At 33.8% G+C, this 21,191-nt stretch overlaps 2 protein-coding genes across 2 annotated transcripts; one reads left to right on the top strand and one right to left on the bottom strand.

The window, feature by feature from the left end:
- The first annotated feature begins 16,107 nt into the window (after window positions 1–16,107).
- On the top strand, window positions 16,108–17,637 carry LOC131652473 (F-box/kelch-repeat protein At3g06240-like). The gene has a single exon (XM_058922328.1). The coding sequence runs from the start codon at window positions 16,230–16,232 to the stop codon at window positions 17,472–17,474; it is 1,245 nt and encodes a 414-aa protein (XP_058778311.1). The 5' UTR covers window positions 16,108–16,229; the 3' UTR covers window positions 17,475–17,637.
- A 2,081-nt stretch (window positions 17,638–19,718) lies between these two features.
- Window positions 19,719–20,539, bottom strand: LOC131652474 (ribonuclease 1-like). The gene is made up of 2 exons (XM_058922329.1): window positions 20,292–20,539; window positions 19,719–20,205 (listed from the first exon to the last, which is right to left on the bottom strand). Exons 1-2 carry the CDS (start codon window positions 20,526–20,528, stop codon window positions 19,786–19,788), a joined length of 657 nt encoding a protein of 218 aa, XP_058778312.1. The 5' UTR covers window positions 20,529–20,539; the 3' UTR covers window positions 19,719–19,785.
- Between the last annotated feature and the right edge of the window lie 652 nt (window positions 20,540–21,191).

Here is a 21,191-nt window from a genome sequence, read left to right as displayed (position 1 = left end):
TTGCTAAACAAGGCTAGTCGTTTGACTCTGATAAGGTTCATCCTGAACTCCATCCCGAATTATAATATGCAAGGGGTTTGGCTATCCAAGCCAACATGTGCGTTTATTAATAGAATGACTAGGAATTTTTTGTGAAAAGTTAATTATAACTCCGGTGTGCGTTGTAACATCCGTAATTTTCCTTAATTTAATTTAATTGGGATTTAAATTATTTTATTAGAATTATTTGGCATTTCTCTAAAAATTATGGAAAATAATAGAGTTGGGCCGATGTAGTGTTAGTAAAAGGAGGGGTGTTAGTCACAAGGCCTTTTTACTAAATTATATTATTTTTCATAAAATAAGGAAAATCCAGAGGAGAAAGAGTTAGAACGTGAAAAACAAGAAGTTGTGAGAAGAGGAGCTGAAGAACGTGAAAGAGGACCAAAGAGGAAGAAGACCCATCCAAGGATTTGGCTAAGGTAAGGGGGGACTTGTCTAATTATCATCTATTATCGGGTTAGGGGTTGATAATACTGAATAGATGTAGAATTCGGGTCGATTGAGTCATATGATAGGTTTAGGGATTGAGTCCAATTGTGTGATGTTTGATCCTATAATTGAATCCATGATATCTATGTTGTTATGATCTTAATTGATGTGTAATTGATGTATTAAGAGGTGTTTTTCGTGTTGTTTGTGCATTCTATTTCCCTAGGTTCGTACTGGTATGAATTGGATGAGTTTGGAATGTATAGAATGCTGTTTTCTGCAGGTTGGGGTTTCTGAAATCGCCGGTTCGCGCCGCGTGTACATGGTTGGTGCTGCGAATAGGTGGGCAGAATGCCAGGAATTTGTGATACGCACAGGTCGCGTCGCGTACCTGTGTTGGCGCCGCGAAGGCGTAGCTTTTCCTCGCTTCGCGCCGCGTGCAGATGTTTGCGCCGCGAACAGCTTGGCAGAGAGCCAAGGATTCTTGGAATGCTCAGTTCGCGCCGCGAACTGATGATGGCGCCGCGTGCTGTTGGTGTTTTGAGATATTTTTAAAAGTTCAAAAATGCATAAGTTTTTAACTGTTGGTCCGTTTGATGCGCCGTTTCGAGCTAAACGAACCTTATAGAATAATCTACATGAAGATGATTGATTGGTTTTTAGAATGATGAAAATACATGTATGCTATTCTTATTGAGTATGATGATTGGTGCAAATACGTGTATGTTTTCTATATGATGATGATAGAAGTGTGATTGAATGATGTGAATATATATGAACATACTTGGTGATGATGATGATATTGATAATGATGATGGTGATGATGGTATAAGTATGTTATATATGTTGCATTCATTCATATTCATTGACGATACTGTATCCATAAGGGTGTGTTGGATCAGTGAAGGGCATGATTCCCATTGTGTGGAATCTGTACTGGCAGGGCCGTATCTTGAATGATGTTGGATCGGTCATGGGTTATTCCCATTTGATGATGTTGGTACCACATGCATAGTGTCAGTTCATACATATGCATAATTTATAACATGATTGGATGTATTCCAGTGTTGTAAATGTTAATGATGTGTTGATTGTTGTTTGACTTGTTTTGAATGTCTGTTTATGAAACGATTGGGTGAATGATGCAACTGTGATGTGTTATTGCTTTATAACCTTATAACATTTGTTAATTATGATGAGACTCACCCTTACATGTTGTCATTTTCAGATTGAGGATAGCGGCTGTTCGACTCGGTGAGGATTAGCTCATGAGTCAGTGTTTTAGTAGCGTCAGGTGTCATGCTCTGATAGTTGTAACACTGGGGACGTGATTGTTTAGAGTTTATGATTATGACTCTAGTTATGTTTTGATGTTTTGAAGGATAAGTTTTAAAAATGTTAAGCTTGGTCCGTTTTGATAAATTTCCGCTGTGTTAACATGAAACGTTTTAATTTATGATGATTACCTCAGTGAATGCATGACATGACTGAATGATGTTTATTTATTATGAATTGTGGCACCCTTATTTCATGTACTCTGAATAATTGTTTTAAATTGCCGCGGGGTTAGTAAGGGGTGTTACAATAGTGGTATCAGAGCATAGTCGGTCGTTATGACCAGAGTCTTAGTGTCAGTTTTGTTTTCCTGTGTATGCGACTAGTAAGAGTTAACTGTCGATACTTCTGTTCTGATTAAATTGGTTGTGATTTAAGCAGAACAATGGCTGGAAGAGGAGGAAGAAATGACGATGCTATCGCTGAGGCTCTGGGCATGATTGCTGGTGTGCTGGGAGGAAATGCCAATGGAGCTGTGATTGGCGCTGACAGGCAGCTGAACAGTTTTCAGAGGAACAATCCTCCATTGTTCAAGGGCACGCATGATCCTGAAGGTGCTCAGAAGTGGCTTAAGGAGATCGAGAGAATCTTCAGAGTCATCGATTATGCTGAAGATCTGAAGGTGAGATATGGTACTCACATGTTGTCTGAAGAAGCCGACGATTGGTGGATGGCCACCAGGACTGAGCTGGAAACTGATGGTGTGGCTATTTCTTGGGCTGTGTTCAAGAGGGAATTTTTGAGAAGGTACTTTTCTAAAGACGTAAGAGGTCGAAAGGAAATTGAATTTCTGGAACTAGTTCAAGGTAGCATGACAGTACCAGAGTATGCTTCGAAGTTCGTTGAGTTGGCGAAGTACTACGTTCACTACAACAACGATGAAGCTAGTGAATTCTCGAAATGCATAAAGTTCGAGAACGGTCTCCGTGATGAGATTAAGCAGGGTATCAAATATCAGAGAATCCGGAGATTTGTAGACTTGGTGGACTGTAGTAGGATCTTCAAGGAAGATAATCTCAAGCTGAAGTCATCTCACTCTCGCGAGTTAGTTGACAGAAAAGGGAAGAAGCCTATGGATAAGGGTAAGCCATATGGTAGAGGTAATCCAAAGACTGGTGGTTGGAAGAAGCCTAGTGGGGGAGACTCCAGTGCTTTTGTCAGGTGCTATAACTCTGGTGAGGTCGGGCACCGTAGGAATGAGTGCAAGCTGAATCAGAAGAAGTGCTTCAAGTGTGAAGAAGTGGGTCATGTTGTCGCTGATTGTAAGAAGAAGATTGTGACTTGTTACAATTATGGTGAAAAGGGTCACATTAGCCCACAGTGTCCTAAACCGAAGAAGAACCAAGCTGGAGGAAAGGTCTTTGCTTTTTCTGGATCAGAAACCACTCCGGAGGATAGACTAATTAAAGGTACGTGTTTTATTCATGGCACACCTTTAGTTGCGATTATTGATACTGGAGCAACTCATTCTTTTATTTCTTTGGATTGTGCTAAGAGGTTGAATTTGGAAATATCTGAAATAAATGGAAGTATGGTTATTGATACTCCGGCGTCGGGTTCAGTAACTACTTCGTCTGCATGCTTGAATTGTCCGGTTGATATTTATGGTAGGGAATTCGGGATGGACTTAGTGTGCCTTCCGTTGAAACAACTCGATGTAATCCTGGGAATGAACTGGTTGGAATTCAACCGTGTTCATATCAATTGCTTTGCGAAGACGGTAATTTTTCCTGAAGAGGTTAGTACTGATAATCTGGAAATGACAGCTAGACAGGTGAGTGAGGCTATTGGGGATGGTGCAACAGTGTTTATGTTGTTCGCATTGATGAATGTGAAAGAAAAAGTGGCGAGTAGCGAATTACCTGTGGTGTGTGAATTTCCAGAAGTTTTTCCAGAAGATGTGAATGAATTACCACCGGAAAGAGAAGTGGAGTTTTCTATTGATTTAATTCCGGGAACTAGCCCAGTGTCAATGGCACCGTATCGTATGTCACCGTCTGAGTTGACTGAACTGAAGAAGCAGTTGGAAGAATTACTTGAGAAGAAGTTCATTCGTCCTAACGTTTCTCCGTGGGGTGCACTTGTGTTGCTAGTGAAGAAGAAGGAGGGTTCAATGAGGTTGTGTATGGATTACAGACAACTGAACAAGGTTACTATCAAGAATCGGTATCCCTTCCCGAGGATTGATGATTTGATGGATCAACTGGTTGGAGCATGTGTGTTTAGTAAGATTGATCTGAGGTCTGGGTATCACCAGATTCGTGTGAAAGACGATGATATTCAGAAGACCGCTTTCAGAACAAGGTATGGACATTATGAGTATTCGGTAATGCCGTTTGGAGTTACTAACGCACCTGGTGTATTTATGGAGTATATGAATAGGATATTTCATCCCTATCTCGATAAGTTCGTAGTGGTGTTTATAGATGATATCCTAATATATTCTAAGAGTGAGGAAGAACATGCGGAACATCTCAGAATTGTGTTGGAGTTGTTAAAAGAGAAGCAACTTTTTGCCAAACTGTCGAAGTGTGAATTTTGGTTAGAAGAGGTCAGTTTTCTTGGACACTTAATTTCTAAGAATGGTATTGCTGTCGATCCTACTAAGATAGAGGCTGTATCTCAGTGGGAAGCGCCGAAGTCAGTGTCAGAGATTCGTAGTTTTCTTGGTCTTGCAGGTTATTACAGGAAGTTCATTGAAGGATTTTCAAAGTTAGCATTGCCGTTAACTAAATTAACCAGAAAGGGTCAGGCTTTTATTTGGGATGTAAAATGCGAGGAAGGATTCCAAGAGCTGAAGAAAGAGGTTGACTAGCGCTCCTATTTTGATTTTGCCGAATCCGACAGAATCATTTGTGGTTTATTGTGATGCTTCGTTGATGGGTTTAGGTGGTGTACTGATGCAGAACCAACAAGTGGTCGTGTACGCGTCGAGACAACTCAAAGTGCATGAAAGGAATTATCCGATTCACGATTTAGAGTTGGCAGCAGTAGTGTTTGTTTTGAAATTGTGGCGACATTATCTGTATGGTTCGAGATTTGAGGTGTTCAGTGATCATAAGAGTCTGAAATATCTCTTTGACCAGAAGGAACTGAATATGAGGCAGAGAAGGTGGTTGGAATTCCTTAAAGACTATGATTTTAGTTTGAATTACCATCCGGGTAAGGCAAACGTAGTTGCTGATGCTTTAAGTAGGAAAACTTTACATATGTGTATGCTAATGGTGAAGGAATTGGATTTGATTGAACAATTCAGAGACTTGAGTTTGGTATGTGAAGGTACTCCTACTAGTGTTAAGTTGGGAATGCTGAAGCTGACCAGTGGTATTCTTGAAGAGATCAGAGAGGGCCAGAAGGCTGATGTCGAATTAGTCGACAAGTTGACTTTGATTAACCAAGGCAAGAGTGGTGAATTCAGAGTTGACGAGAATGGTATACTGAGGTTTGGAGACAGAGTTTGTGTTCCTGATGTTGCTGAACTTCGAAGAAGTATTTTAGAAGAAGGACACCGTAGTGGATTAAGTATTCATCCTGGTGCTACCAAGATGTATCATGATTTGAGAAAGCTATTTTGGTGGCCTGGAATGAAGAAAGAAATTGCAGAGTTTGTGTATTCTTGTTTGACTTGTCAGAAGTCAAAGGTTGAACATCAGAAGCCATCTGGATTTATGCAACCGATGTTTATTCCTGAGTGGAAATGGGATAGCATATCGATGGATTTTATTTCGGGTTTGCCGAGAACTGTTAAGAATTGTGAAGCTATCTGGGTCGTGGTAGACAGGTTGACGAAGTCTGCACATTTCATACCGGTAAGAATGGATTATCCGATGGAAAAGCTGGCTCAATTATATATTAAGAAGATAGTCAGTCTACATGGTATTCCTTCGAGTATCGTGTCAGACAGAGATCCGAGATTTACTTCTAAGTTCTGGGAAGGTTTGCAGAAGGCTTTGGGTACTAAGCTGAGACTGAGTTCTGCTTATCATCCGCAGACGGATGGACAGACTGAGAGGACAATTCAGTCGTTAGAAGATTTGTTACGTGCTTGTGTGTTAGAAAAAGGAGGTGCTTGGGATAGTTATCTGCCTTTGATCGAATTTACCTACAACAACAGTTTTCATTCGAGTATAGGTATGGCTCCGTTTGAGGCATTGTATGGTAGGAGATGTAGAACTCCACTGTGTTGGTACGAAGCTGGAGAGAGTGTTGTGATTAGACCAGAAATTGTACAACAGACTACGGAGAAGATTAAGATGATTCAAGAGAAGATGAAAGCTTCTCAGAGTCGTCAGAAGAATTATTATGATAAAAGGAGGAAGACACTTGAGTTTCAAGAGGGAGATCATGTGTTTATGAAGGTTACTCCTATGACGGGTATTGGTCGAACCTTGAAGTCAAAGAAGTTGACTCTGCGTTTTATTGGACCATTCCAAATTTCTGAAAGAGTGGGAGAAGTGGCATATCGTATTGCGTTACCGCCAATGCTTGCCAACTTGCATGATGTATTCCATGTGTCGCAGTTGAGGAAATACATTTCAGATCCGTCCCATGTGATCCAAGTGGATGATGTGCAGGTTAAAGACAACTTAACGGTTGAAACGTTACCTGTGAGGATTGAAGATAGAAGACTGAAGCAATTGCGGGGCAAGGAAATAGCTTTAGTCAGAGTATCTTGGGGAGGACCAGCTGATGGAAATGTCACCTGGGAGTTAGAAAGCCAAATGAAAGATTCCTATCCGGAATTATTTGCTTGAGGTATGTTTTCGAGGACGAAAACTCTTTAGTGGGGGAGAGTTGTAACATCCGTAATTTTCCTTAATTTAATTTAATTGGGATTTAAATTATTTTATTGGAATTATTTGGCATTTCTCTAAAAATTATGGAAAATAATAGAGTTGGGCCGATGTAGTGTTAGTAAAAGGAGGGGTGTTAGTCACAAGGCCTTTTTACTAAATTATATTATTTTTCATAAAATAAGGAAAAACCAGAGGAGAAAGAGTTAGAACGTGAAAAACAAGAAGTTGTGAGAAGAGGAGCTGAAGAACGTGAAAGAGGACCAAAGAGGAAGAAGACCCATCCAAGGATTTGGCTAAGGTAAGGGGGGACTTGTCTAATTATCATCTATTATCGGGTTAGGGGTTGATAATACTGAATAGATGTAGAATTCGGGTCGATTGAGTCATATGATAGGTTTAGGGATTGAGTCCAATTGTGTGATGTTTGATCCTATAATTGAATCCATGATATCTATGTTGTTATGATCTCAATTGATGTGTAATTGATGTATTAAGAGGTGTTTTTCGTGTTGTTTGTGCATTCTATTTCCCTAGGTTCGTACTGGTATGAATTGGATGAGTTTGGAATGTATAGAATGTTGTTTTCTGCAGGTTGGGGTTTCTGAAATCGCCGGTTCGCGCCGCGTGCACAGGGTTGGCGCCGCGAACAGATGGGCAGAATGCCAGGAATTTGTGATACGCACAGGTCGCGCCGCGTACCTATGTTGGCGCCGCGAAGGCGTAGCTTTTCCTCGCTTCGCGCCGCGTGCAGATGTTTGCGCCGCGAACAGCTTGGCAGAGAGCCAAGGATTCTTGGAATGCTCAGTTCGCGCCGCGAACTGATGATGGCGCCGCGTGCTGTTGGTGTTTTGAGATATTTTTAAAAGTTCAAAGATGCATAACTTTTTAACTGTTGGTCCGTTTGATGCGCCGTTTCGAGCTAAACGAACCTTATAGAATAATCTACATGATGATGATTGATTGGTTTTTAGAATGATGAAAATACATGTATGCTATTCTTATTGAGTATGATGATTGGTGCAAATACGTGTATGTTTTCTATATGATGATGATAGAAGTGTGATTGAATGATGTGAATATATATGAACATACTTGGTGATGATGATGATATTGATAATGATGATGGTGATGATGGTATAAGTATGTTATATATGTTGCATTCATTCATATTCATTGACGATACTGTATCCATAAGGGTGTGTTGGATCAGTGAAGGGCATGATTCCCATTGTGTGGAATCTGTGCTGGCAGGGCCGTATCTTGAATGATGTTGGATCGGTCATGGGTTATTCCCATTTGATGATGTTGGTACCACATGCATAGTGTCAGTTCATACATATGCATAATTTATAACATGATTGGATGTATTCCAGTGTTGTAAATGTTAATGATGTGTTGATTGTTGTTTGACTTGTTTTGAATGTCTGTTTATGAAACGATTGGGTGAATGATGCAACTGTGATGTGTTATTGCTTTATAACCTTATAACAGTTGTTAATTATGATGAGACTCACCCTTACATGTTGTCATTTTCAGATTGAGGATAGCGACTGTTCGACTCGGTGAGGATTAGCTCATGAGTCAGTGTTTTAGTATCGTCAGGTGTCATGCTCTGATAGTTGTAACACTGGGGACGTGATTGTTTAGAGTTTATGATTATGACTCTAGTTATGTTTTGATGTTTTGAAGGATAAGTTTTAAAGATGTTAAGCTTGGTCCGTTTTGATAAATTTCCGCGGTGTTAACATGAAACGTTTTAATTTATGATGATTACCTCAGTGAATGCATGACATGACTGAATGATGTTTATTTATTATGAATTGTGGCACCCTTATTTCATGTACTCTGAATAATTGTTTTAAATTGCCACGGGGTTAGTAAGGGGTGTTACATGCATCTCGTTGGTTGGAATAAAATCACTAAGCCCAAAAAGCTAGATGGTGTTGGGATCCAAAATGTAAGAAAGGATAATACTTCTATGTTGGATAAGCTGATTTGGAGTCTCCATCAGAATTGTGATCTCCTATGACTCCAAGTTTTGAAGCATAAGTACGTTAGTAAGAAAACATTCCTTAATACAAAAAAATAAATCGGGATCAGTTACTTAGAATGCAATTAAGAAAAATCTCCCCGCTCTTAAAGATGACTATGAATTTAGATTGGGAGATGAAAACTCATCTTTCTAGTTTTCAAATTGATCTAGGATCGGGAAATTAGCGGAGCAGGTTCCCTATGTGGATATCTATGACTTGGAAATGCGAGTGAATGATGTTAACTTAGATAAGGATTGGAACTTCAATTTATTATGTCCTAATATTCCTACGGTTGTTTGTTTCCTTTTGAAAGCGCTTCCCATTTATTTGAATTCTCTAGTACCCGATCATTTAAATTGGAAAGACTATTTAGATGGTATTTAGAATGCTCGGGATGGTTATAACTAGCTCAACAGATATGAATTTGTTAAGAATGCAACAAACAATAACTCTTGGATGTGGGTGTGACATATTCCTGCTCCTGAGAAGGTGAGATTCTCCTTGGACGACTTTAAACAAGTCCGTCCCTACAATATCAATGTTGTGTAGGGGTGGCAAACGGGCATGCCCGTCCCACCCCACAAAAGCCTGAAGAAAAATGGGCGGGTAGACATTGTTGAGGTTGCGAGTCTAAAACATTCCCCGCCCTGCACGAAAGTGCGGGCGGGGCGGGAAATGCCTGCGGGCACTTCACCTTTTAGGTCTAAAAAAGCATAAAATTGTGTTAATTCACATGTCCGCAAAAAAAAGTGGGAAGGGTCATATTAAAAGGTGAAGGCCTAAATCTTTGGCACGGCCCGCAATAAAGTGCAGGCAAAACGGACATGCCCAACGGGCCGGGCCTGTTTTGCCACTCCTAATGTTTTGTCATTTTGGTATGCTAGACAAATCTCTGTCCTAGATACAATCAAAACATTGAGACGACTCTACATTAATTGAGAGACTTTGAATTTGCTACTCACTTTTAGAAATCCGTTGGCTTTTTGGATCCCATTCTTCCAAGGAAATAGTTTATATAGTTGAATTATACATTATATCATATAACTCTATCTTTTTGTATGCTTGTGTAGTTGTGACACCATAGGAATAAATAAAGATATCTTCCTCTACTTTAAAACAAACACGTTAAAGCGAATTATGATAATCATTTAAACATCCTAACAAAAAACAAAGTCTACTTTTAATATAATAAAGTAGAATACATATGAAATTCTATCATTATTCCTCTAATCACCAATTTGAGGGTGATAATCGGGGACATAACGGTAATTGCATCTCCTTTATTATTTTTAATTAATAAAATAGATTCCTTAATTATTGGGTAACCTTTCAATTGTCCATTTTCTTTTCCATCATTAATACTAACGTGGTGCCTTTTTTTTGGAATTGTGAAATCTAACTTGGAATACAGCAAAACCTCCCCCATAATTAATACCTAGCCTTGCATTACTACCCTATAACTACCGTAATTACTTCTGCCGTCTAAAACAATCAAACATCCTTTGAACAAATTAATTTGCAGTATGTTTTTTTCAAAAACAACCTTGGAACGGGACAAAATATTTTCATTCTTCACCCTCTTATACTTCTGCAAAACCCTTCAAATTATACTCTCATAAATCTATAAATTATGACATTTGATGTCCACCGAGTTCCAGATCTTCTTCAAGCATTTCTTCATTACGGTATTGTTGTTTTTCATCTTCAACGTGTTTCCATCGAATTTTTCAGATTTTCTCCTTCTATCTTCAACGTGTTCCCATCGAATTTTTTAGATTTTCTCCTTCTATCTTAAACGTGTTCTCATCGAATTTTTCAGATTTTCTCCTTCTTATGCAAATTAGGGTTAGAATTTCTATCCGCGTTCGATTTGGAACAACATGCTATTTTGTTTAAGTTTGATTTGGTACAACAAGCGATTTCCAAGTCGTTTTAAATCCATTTTCTTTTCTCATGTTTTCCATACATTGTTGAGATTTTCGCAAAATCTAAAACTCTGTTTCTGATAAGTTATATCATATTTTTATAATTTGCTTCATATTTCTTTTTGTGTTTTCATATCAATTCTGTTTTTGTTGATTTGAACTTATGAACCAATCATAAAAGTTTTGTTTTTGTTGCTTCAGACTAAATGGCTTTCATTTTTGCTTTAGATTAAATTATGTTTTCGTTTTTGCTTCTCAGCTGTTTAAAAGGTTCTAACTTTGCTTAACAATGTTGCAGATTGAAGAGATAGAGCACAGGTGATCAGTGCATATTTATGCACATTCTCCTATATTTTTACTTAGACATTTCTTTACTTTACCTTGGTTATTTTTCTATTTTAATGTGTTTTTTTAATTTAGTTTATTTTTGCCTTTATTTGATTTTCGCACTTAATTTTCAGCATTAGCAGTCTGCACTAAAATAATCATAAGTGGAGCTCCGGGAATCTGATTGAGGCGTTCTAATAATCGCCGGAAAGCTAAGAGAAAGAGCTACAACTTTCGTGTTGGAGTCAAAGTCAGATTCGGGGCGCATATTTTCCAGAATTTTGTTTGAAGCTGCAGCATTAGTTTTATTTAGTTTTGGATCATTAGTTTATGGGCTTGGGTTATGTTTTTGACCCAGTTTGAGTTAGTAGAGAAGAAAACCTTATTTTGTTTTATAAGGGTTGGCAGCCGCTAGAATACGGGAGACCTTTTTTGCCATAAATTTCACTTTTGGTTTCATGATTAGAATGAAGAACTAATTCCCGAAGGCAAATCCTGCTGCTTATGGGTTCCATTGCTTTGAGGTTATTCTAATACTAATTTAAATTCGATTTCTGTTCAATTCTTTTCTATGAAATCATTTGCTTAATTTGATTACAATTGTTTGCTTAATTCGATTGTTGTTCATAGGATAGAATTGATTAAATTCGATTGTATGCATGTTCCTAAATTTAATTGCGTGTTATCGTTTGCTTAATTCGTTAACTCGTCATATTCTTAACCGTTTGCTTAATTCGGTAAACAGGAACATAACTCGTATGATTTTGATAAGCGCTTGTCTGATTAATCTCATAATCGAATAGGATCGAAGCCGTTTAGGGATTGGTGTTATTATAACTGATGATAAGTCGGAACCCGAATCAGTAGGATTAGCCGTTTAGCTTATTTTGATAATCACTTAATTTACTCTATTTTATAAATCGATTCTAAAACAAACCCCCATTATCATTTTTAGTGTTAGTTAATAAAATCAAGAATCCTTGTGAGAACGATATTCGAGTTGTCGTTACCGCTAAACTACCATTTTCAAAATACTCGTTTTTGATCCGCGTGCGACAGCGGATCAACAGGGAAGAATGAAGACAATGTCTTATACTCTTATCTAAGCTTTTCGAGTTACCAAGAAATCCTAAATGGAAAAAATGTTGATTATATTTGTTTTGGTTTAATATAAAAAATATGGTTACTTTATTGTATTTTTGTTTTCAATTGATGTTTTTCTCTTTATTTTTTTAGGATATTGTTGATAAATAATTTAATTTACAGTTTAAAGTGCAGACCTTAATGACTAAAATGTTATTCTGGAGGCTCTAAATATTTTGTTGGGTGATGAGGTATTATAAATTTGTTTATGTTATATCATGTTATTCTACTGTTTGATTTTGTTGATATAATGTTTGTTTTGTAGGTTTTGTTCTTCTAATAACCTGAATTCTAATATGAAGATATGGCTGAATGGTTTGGAAAGGGTAAGAAGCAAAGATAGAAATTAAAGAAGAGAGACTTTGACCTTATACTTCTTAGGTTTGTATGAAGCATTGAATTCTATATTGATCTTATACTTCTTAGGTTTGTATGAAGCATTGAATCCTATAGCCAATACCAGAGTCAATATATCTAACATTCATCTTATTTTTTTATACAATTAATTAGTTTCTTACTATTCAATTCAATTTGTCTTGAGGTAGTTTTCACTATTATTTATTTTTTTATTTTATTTTGAAGGGTATAATTTGTCTATCTGAAAACATGTAGCATTTGTTATTATCTAGAAGTTGTATTTAGTTGATTATAGATAATTATTATCAATTTTAATTATTATCTTTCCCATTTTGTATTTTAATTATTTCTTAATAATTATGGTAATGTTAATTTAAATATTTAATAAAACCTCTATATTTATAAACTATTTATGTAAAATAATTATTGAATAATTATATATGCAATAATTGAAGAAAGTGATATATATATATATATATATATATATATATATATATATATATATATATATATATATATATATATATATATATATATATATATATATATATATATATATATATATATATATATATATATATATATATATATATATATTAGGGGTTGTATTATTAATATCATTATTAATTATCAGATTTTTTATTTCTTTTGAATATATGATTAATTTTTTAATACAATATTGGGATTTGCCTCTTCATTTTTATTTCTTTTGAATATATGATTAATTTTTTAATACAATATTGGGATTTGCCTCTTCATTTTCGGTCTTAAATAGTCTTTCCATTTAAGTGTATTGTAGAAGTATAAATAAAAAGTTATATGAAGAGTAGTAAATTTATTTTTTCCATTATTTTTTTATTGCACCAGTTTAACTTTTCACAAGAATAAAATAAACATAAGTAAATTTTATTATTTTTAATATAATTATTTATTTTTCTCTGCAATGTTATTTTTTTTAATCTCAATCACTTATTCTCTTTCCAATAAATATGAATTAATTATTAATTATAATAAATTGTTATTCTCTTTCTCTTTCCAATAAATATGATTTAATTTTCTACTTTATTATCTTAATTAATACATAATCATTATTAAAAACACCACAATTAATACATCCAATTTTAATTGTTTCTTTCCACAATGCTACACTCGAAAAGTCCTTACGTATTCTCAAACAACATGCATTATTACAACTAGACAACTATTATATTAAGAAAGGCAGTAACAACCTAAAAATTCAAATTCACGAAATTGATTCAACTGGTCATTCTTTTTCCCTAATCTCTACAACTACGGTTGTTTTTCTATTTTATTATTTTTTCCTAATTATTATCGTTTATTACTACAAATAAGTGATTCATGGTTTTTATTTTTGACTTTTCCACATTCATTCAAACACAAACTTTTCGGATTCTACCTTCTTCATATAAAACTTACCTTCTTCCACATACATTAAATATATAATAAATTATGATCGAGTTATATTTGTGAACACAAATAAGAAAATAATTCAATCTTAAATGTAAATTTATGAGAATAAATAAATAAATATAATATTACCTAATGTATAATTATAAAAATGGCTAATGTATAGTTAAAGAAATATTATATTATTAAAGATAATTGAGTTATCAATATGGCTAATTTATAGTTAAGTAAATATTATATTTTTAATGATAATTGAGTTATATTTGTAAATACAAATAAAAAATAAATCAATTTAAATGCATATTTATAATCAACCATAATGTATAATTATAAAAATGGCTAATGTATAGTTAAAGAAATATTATATTTTTAAAGATAATTGAGTTATAAATATGGCTAATTTATAGTTAAGTAAATATTATATTTTTAATGATAATTGAGTTATATTTGTGAATACAAATAAAAAATAAATCAATCTAAATGCATATTTATGTTCAACCATATTATAGCTAAATTATTTAATAACTTTTTATAAAATTACACGGTTTGCAGAGCAAAAAGTACACGGTTTGTAGAGGAAACAATGTTGCTTTTCTATTTGTTAAAAATATATTTGTGAACACAAATAAGAAAATAATTCAATCTAAATCCAAATTTATGAGAATAAATAAATGATTATAATAGTAATGTATAATTATAAAGATGACTAATTTATAGTTAAAGAAATATTATATTTTTAATGATAATTGAGTTATAAATATGGCTAATTTATAGTTAAAAAATATTATATTTTTAATGATAATTGAGTTATATTTGTGAATACAAATTAAAAAAAATCAATCTAAATGCATAGTTATGTTCAACCATATTATAGCTAAATTATTTAATAATTATTTGTTTATTTAATTTTAAAATACTTTATAGTCATTTTTTTATAATTACTGTGAGAATAAATTATTTAATTTGTATCAAATACTTCACACTGTTCTAAAAGCGTATGCGTGATTATTATTGATATTCGTATTTATCTTCATCTCCTTAAAAATAATAATATTTAATCATTCTTTTTTAGTGTTGGAACCTCGAAAAAGAATATTCATTCTTCTTTCTCAAATTTGTATTAAATTAGAGTTTAACAAATAATTTGCGTTTTAACATATTCATTCTTTTTTATTATTTAATCTAGAATACTCATATTTAATTTTACGGGATACATTTAAAATATTAATTAATTAATTAATTCAATTGTATAAACTGGAACAATTTTACGAGAATAAGTTACAAATATTTTTATAAAGAGAAAAAGTTTCCTGTTGATACAATTATTTTTATAAATGGTAATAAATTCTAAATATTTTTAGAAATTGAAATAAGTCAAATGCTAATACAATTATTTTTGTGAAATGGGTATACGTTACAAATATTTTTATAAACAGAAAAAAGTTAATTGTTCATACAATTATTTGTATAAACGGAATTAAGTTATAAATATTTTACTTATCACATTCCATTTTTCAAAAACTTTTTTTTTTTAAAGTTTTTCAACAATTGTTATTTGTGCAAGATTTATTACAGATTCCTTATAAAACTTAATTGTATTTAAATTTATTTTCTATTAGATGATAAAATCATTTAATATCAATAGTATCCATAAATTTGCAATTTAGAAGAATTTAAAATTTATAGGCATGCCCGACAGTCGAACCTGTTTTATTGACGGACCGACAAAATATTTACTAAAATTGAACAATATTAGAGATCATATGTTTAATGACTTCTCAATTACTATAACATATGTGTTTTTTAACAGATATTAGAGATCATATGTTCAATTCATTAAATCTAATCATATTATTAAACCAATATGGTGTATAATATATTTTATTTTATAATATTTGTTAAAAGAAATTTTAAAATTAAAATTATAAAAATTATAGCGCCTGACGGGCCAAACCTATTTTTCCAACATATATTTAGTTTAATAGCAATTACCAAATCTATATATATATCCTAACAACTATTAAATTAATATTTATATGACTTTGTATAAATTAATATACATTTTTTTACTATAACTATATAATATTTATTAAATATTTATTTCGACTTTACGTGACCCGTGCGAACGCACGGGTCCATTACTAGTTATTCTTTAAAAGATATACGAATGATATTTATATTTATTTTTTATTTATTAAAGTTATATTTATTTTAAAAGAAAGAGTAAATATTATTTTATTCAATTAAAAAAAACATTGTTTTATTATTCATTCAATGTCAGACTATGGCAATTGAAGAGATACAGGTGAGGAAGAATTGAAAAATTGAAAAATTATAAAACCCAAAACCACGGTCGTAACTCTTTGGCCATCGCGTCCCAATTGCAAGCAAAGCTCGTATCGTTGGAGTCTCAGATGGAGAAATATACAGCAGTGACTGAGGCGATTGAAGAGATAGAGGTAACAAACAATGTTCATATTCCTGATGATCTCGCCTTTTCCATTCTATCTAAATTACCTCTTAAATCCTTGAAGCGTTTTCAGTGTGTACGCAAATCATGGTCGCTTTTGTTTGAAAACCCTCCTTTTATGAACATTCTTCGCAATCATTTTACATCTAATAAGCATTCTGATTATGGTGATACATTTCTCTTCCTAACTGCGGCTGATCCGCCTCTTACCTATGGCGCATTCTATTTGCTCTCCGATGAGAAATTTGAGAATGGAATCAAATTCCAACTGCCACCCCCATTTCAAGAGGATGACACTTCACTTTATATTTTAAGTTCAGTTTGTATTAATGGTATTTTCTGCATTGGCCAAAATACTAGTAGAGGACGGGTCAATTCCTTCCGTGCTGTATTATGGAATCCAGCTACCTCCGATTTTATGCTTATTCCTTCTAGTCCTGATGAGAATGTACCACCATATCGGAGTCCGTATTTTGATTTTAATGGATTTGGTTATGATCATGTCAGAGATGACTATAAGTTAATTCGATATATATCTTTTTTTCCTGTAACTGACGAAGATGAAGATATGCCGTTGGAAGATAAATCGTATGAACCCTTGTTGGAGATATATAGTCTTAGAAGTAACTCTTGGAGGATACTCGAGATCGATATGCTTGATATTCGTGATTTTTATTATACTCATCCGCGGACCGGAGTCTACTTGGATGGAGTTTGTCATTGGTTGGGTACTAAAGATTTGTATGAGATTGAAGGTTGTTTGGTGTCATTTGACTTGAGCAATGAGGTGTTGTTTGTGACACCTATACTATTAGACATCGAAGAAATATGTGATTCGACATGTGATTCGGTATGTATACAGAGACACTTAGTGGTGTTAAACGAGTCGGTTGCTTTGATCTCAAGTTGTTTAAAAACTACTACTTTTCACATTTTAATTTTGGGTGAACTCGGCGTAAAGGAATCATGGATCAAACTCTTTATTGTTGGGCCCGCACCTTCCATGGAATACCCCATTGGAGTAGGGAAGAAGGGTGACATTTGCTTCAAACAAGAAAACAATGAGCTAGTTTGGCTTGATTTAAGCACCATGATAACTACAATGATTGGTGTTAAGGGAGTGATATATGGTTGTCAGACAGGAATTTATAAGGAAAGCCTTCTTTCAATTGGAGGATTTAATAGTTAGTTGTTTTCTTATTTTCTCCCGTGAGCCATGACTATGGTCATTAGGATTTCCAACATGTATGCAGAGTTGCATGTCAAACTGTACTTTCATAATTTAGTATTTGACAAATTAAGAAGCCTTTTGATTACGTGTATTGTGAATTTTGCTTTATCGATTTTTTTTAAAGGTTTACTCTCTTTATTTGCATGCTGGTATGGTTTATATTTCAATTGTAAGAATGATCCTTTTTCCTTTTCTGCATGTCCTCCAATTTTACTTAAAACTTGATAATTTATTGAGCAACAACACTTCTCTTTTTATAATTCATTACATTCACCTCGAAATATCTATGCTATTGTATTGTGTATAATTTCATGCTTTAGTTTTCCTTTAACGATCTAAATCATTTATCTAGGCGTGTTTCAGCTTGATGGCTTGGGCTTATTTAATATTCTTTGGGGTTTTGTTTTCCATCTACAAAATATGAAATAATATTTATTGTTGTTTTAGTGATGTCAAAGACATGTGTTCTAGTATGTCCACCCATCATCCAGGGATGAATGACTTCCTCTCTCCTTCTTGGTCTTTACCTCTGTAGCACCGGCACCTATGAGAAAAAGGTGTGTCCGTGTTAGTGTCGATGTCCGAAACTGACACCGACACTTATGATTACATTTAATTTATTCATTTTTTCAAATTATTACCGGTATGGATATGTCAGTGTCGTTGTCGTGTTTCATGTGTCCGGGCTTCATAGGTCCATACCCCTTTTTATAATGTTCATTATGGACAATGGCATGAAGAATGTGGAGGATATAAATCTCTCCCAAGGGTTTGTGTCTCCCCTACATAGAATTTCTTGTTTTTTCTCTAAATCTATTAAAAGAAAAGAATGATGTAGGGCTATTTATTTAAGTGACTGACTAACTATCCTAATTGTTAGTTGTGAAGTTTATCATCAACGCGGATGCTTTTACTTTTCATGTTATGATCTGTTACATTATTTGTGGGATATGCAGAATTGATTACTTGCATGATTGGATATGTCCTAGAAATTGAGCATTCACGTAAAATGCATCAGGTACAAACTGATACAGTTGAAGATTGGAGGGCAGAACAAAATCAGTATTCTTCACCTAGGGATTACACTGTGCCAAGCTTCAAAGTTGCAATGAAGATTGTCAGAGATGATTTATCATCTCTAGAGAGTCCTTGTAGTGTCATGGTTTGGAAACAACATTACATGGTGAAACACCGGACATAGGTGAGAAGTCACAAGATGCCTAAACTAATCCCAATGAAAATATTGATGAGAGATCATAGCCACATTTCCCTCACTGTTTGGAGATGCTTTGTTAGATCCATGCCCCTAGAATTCGCAATCAAGACTCTCACTGGTGATTTGCAAGTTGACGATGTTGCTGACTTTTTTCCTGCTATGACTCCTAATGTTAATTACCCACCAAAGAAAGAATTTCTTGCGAGAATGGAATAAAAGAATATTGATGAAGAAGCTCACTATAACTCCAAGCAACCCCGGATCCTTGGACCAGCATCAGAGTGCAAGAGAATCCATATGCACAGAGGCAGGGAGGGAAACTCAGATTGATCTAAGCACAATGTCCTTGAAGAGCCATTGAAGAAAAAACAGGTTCTTTAGGGTGCATATTCTGTGCAACAATTGCATTTGGGAATGAAGAAATCTCCACCAGTCACAATGGCAATTGAAGAGATAAAAGGTAAGAAACAATATTCATATTGATGATGATCTTAAATGTGTATGGATATCATGTTCACTCTTATTCGAAAACCCTCATTTTATGAACATGCTTTGCAACCATTTTATATTTAATAAACATTCTGATTATGGTGATATGTTTCTCTTCCTAAGTGCGGCTGGTCCGCTTCTTACATATGGTGCATTCTAGTTACGCTCTAGTGAGAGGTTTTAGAATAGAATCGAACTCGACTTGCCAACTCCATTTCAAGAGGACATTTTACTTTATATTTTAAGTTCAGTTTGTATTAATGGTATTCTCTACAGCGGGCAAGATACTCGTAGAGGAGTGGTAAATTCCTCCCGAGTTGTATTATGGAATCCTGCTACCTCGGATTTCATGGTTATTCCTTCCAACCCTGATGAGCATGTACTACCATATCGAAATCCATATTTTTATTTTCATGAATTTGGTTATGATTATGTGAGAGATGACTATAATTGACTTTTCTTCGACTTATTGTGACACAAACAATAAATATATAGACTAAACATGAAATTCATTTCCTTTATTTATCAATTGATATTACATTTGAATGCCTAATGTCATACATATCACGGCTTCCATTTAAATGTACTTCCACAATTGCCATACATCTTACAGCCCGTGTAGTCACTCCCAGCATGATTTCTACACAACCTAATCTCTAATAGCTCAGGGTTTTTTTCAGAACAATGAAACTCAATCCTAAACTTATCTCCAAGTTGCTTACCTATGGCCTTACCTATGGCCATTTCAAAGTCTGCTCTCTTATGATACTCAGTGGTACTTGGGGAAATGCCATCTTTTTGAAGTATATCAAAAAGTTGTAACCCCTTCCAAATAGTATTTGCTTGATCAAAATACTGAGTTTGGTTAAATGTCGAGTATGAACAGGTTCCATGTTCTAACCACTCCCTTTCCCAAAATTCAAAATTGTCTCCTACTAAATTTGGCCATGAAGTAGGTAGCTCAGCTGATGCTGTTGCAGAAATCTGATGAACAAACAATAAATCATGTTAAATATAATTGAATAAAAGAAAGAAGAAAAAGCTTTATCTTTATGATTAAATAAACTCACCATATTTCTGTTTAATGTTGTCTTTGCTTGATCATTGTTGAAGCACTTGCTTGGCTGAGGATTTGTCTTGTTTGCAGGCCACATTCCATGAATACTGAACCTGCTCGGGTTCTGGACACAACTCTTGGCCCTGCAGTAAGCAGGTGGCCACTGCATTGACAATATGAAGAACTCATAATAAGCTGCAGAGCTCAAAAACAAGGATAGAAAGACAATAAAACTTAGAAGTTTGTTCATGATGTGGTTGATGAAAGTTGGAATGATGAGTTTGATCTCTGCTATGGTACTATATATAGTTGAACCTTTTTTTTTTGAATAAGTATATTGAATTTTTTTTTTTTTGAATAAGTATAATTGAACTCATATAAGTTAAACTTATTTTTTTCTTTGGTTACAGCCTATTCTTATTCTTATTGTGTATAAAGTTGACATATACAGTATTGAGTAAGATAAATGTTTTACGATTTACTATTTATCATAAAGGACTCCATCTAGAGTTGCAACCTATCATATACTTTTAGTAAGTTCATCTATTATTTTGTTTCATATATATAATTGTTGAATATTAATTAACAAGCTCCCAATGAATAATTCCTGGATACAAAATTAGTTTTCCATGACATATATATATATATATATATATATATATATATATATATATATATATATATATATATATATATATATATATATATATATATATATATATATATATATATATATATATATATATATATATATATATATATATATATATATATATATATATATATATATATATAATTTAAGGTTTTTTTACATAATTTAATGTAATTTATTAAATTTAGATCAAATACTACTATTATTAAAATTTGTTATATCATTCAATAAATTTTAATAAAATTACGATAATGTTTGATT

The sequence above is a fragment of the Vicia villosa genome, linkage group LG2, assembly GCF_029867415.1.
Source record: "Vicia villosa cultivar HV-30 ecotype Madison, WI linkage group LG2, Vvil1.0, whole genome shotgun sequence".
Classification (NCBI taxonomy): Eukaryota; Viridiplantae; Streptophyta; class Magnoliopsida; order Fabales; family Fabaceae; genus Vicia; species Vicia villosa.
This window is presented reverse-complemented; position numbering and strand designations above follow the sequence as displayed.

Coding starts and splice junctions, on each gene's coding strand:
- LOC131652473 (XM_058922328.1), top strand. CDS start 16,230: ATGGAGAAATATACAGCAGTGACTGAGGCGATTGAAGAGATAGAGGTA.
- LOC131652474 (XM_058922329.1), bottom strand. CDS start 20,528: ATGAACAAACTTCTAAGTTTTATTGTCTTTCTATCCTTGTTTTTGAGC. Junction 20,206..20,291: donor CAACATTAAACAGAAATATG/GTGAGTTTATTT, acceptor TTTGTTCATCAG/ATTTCTGCAACAGCATCAGC.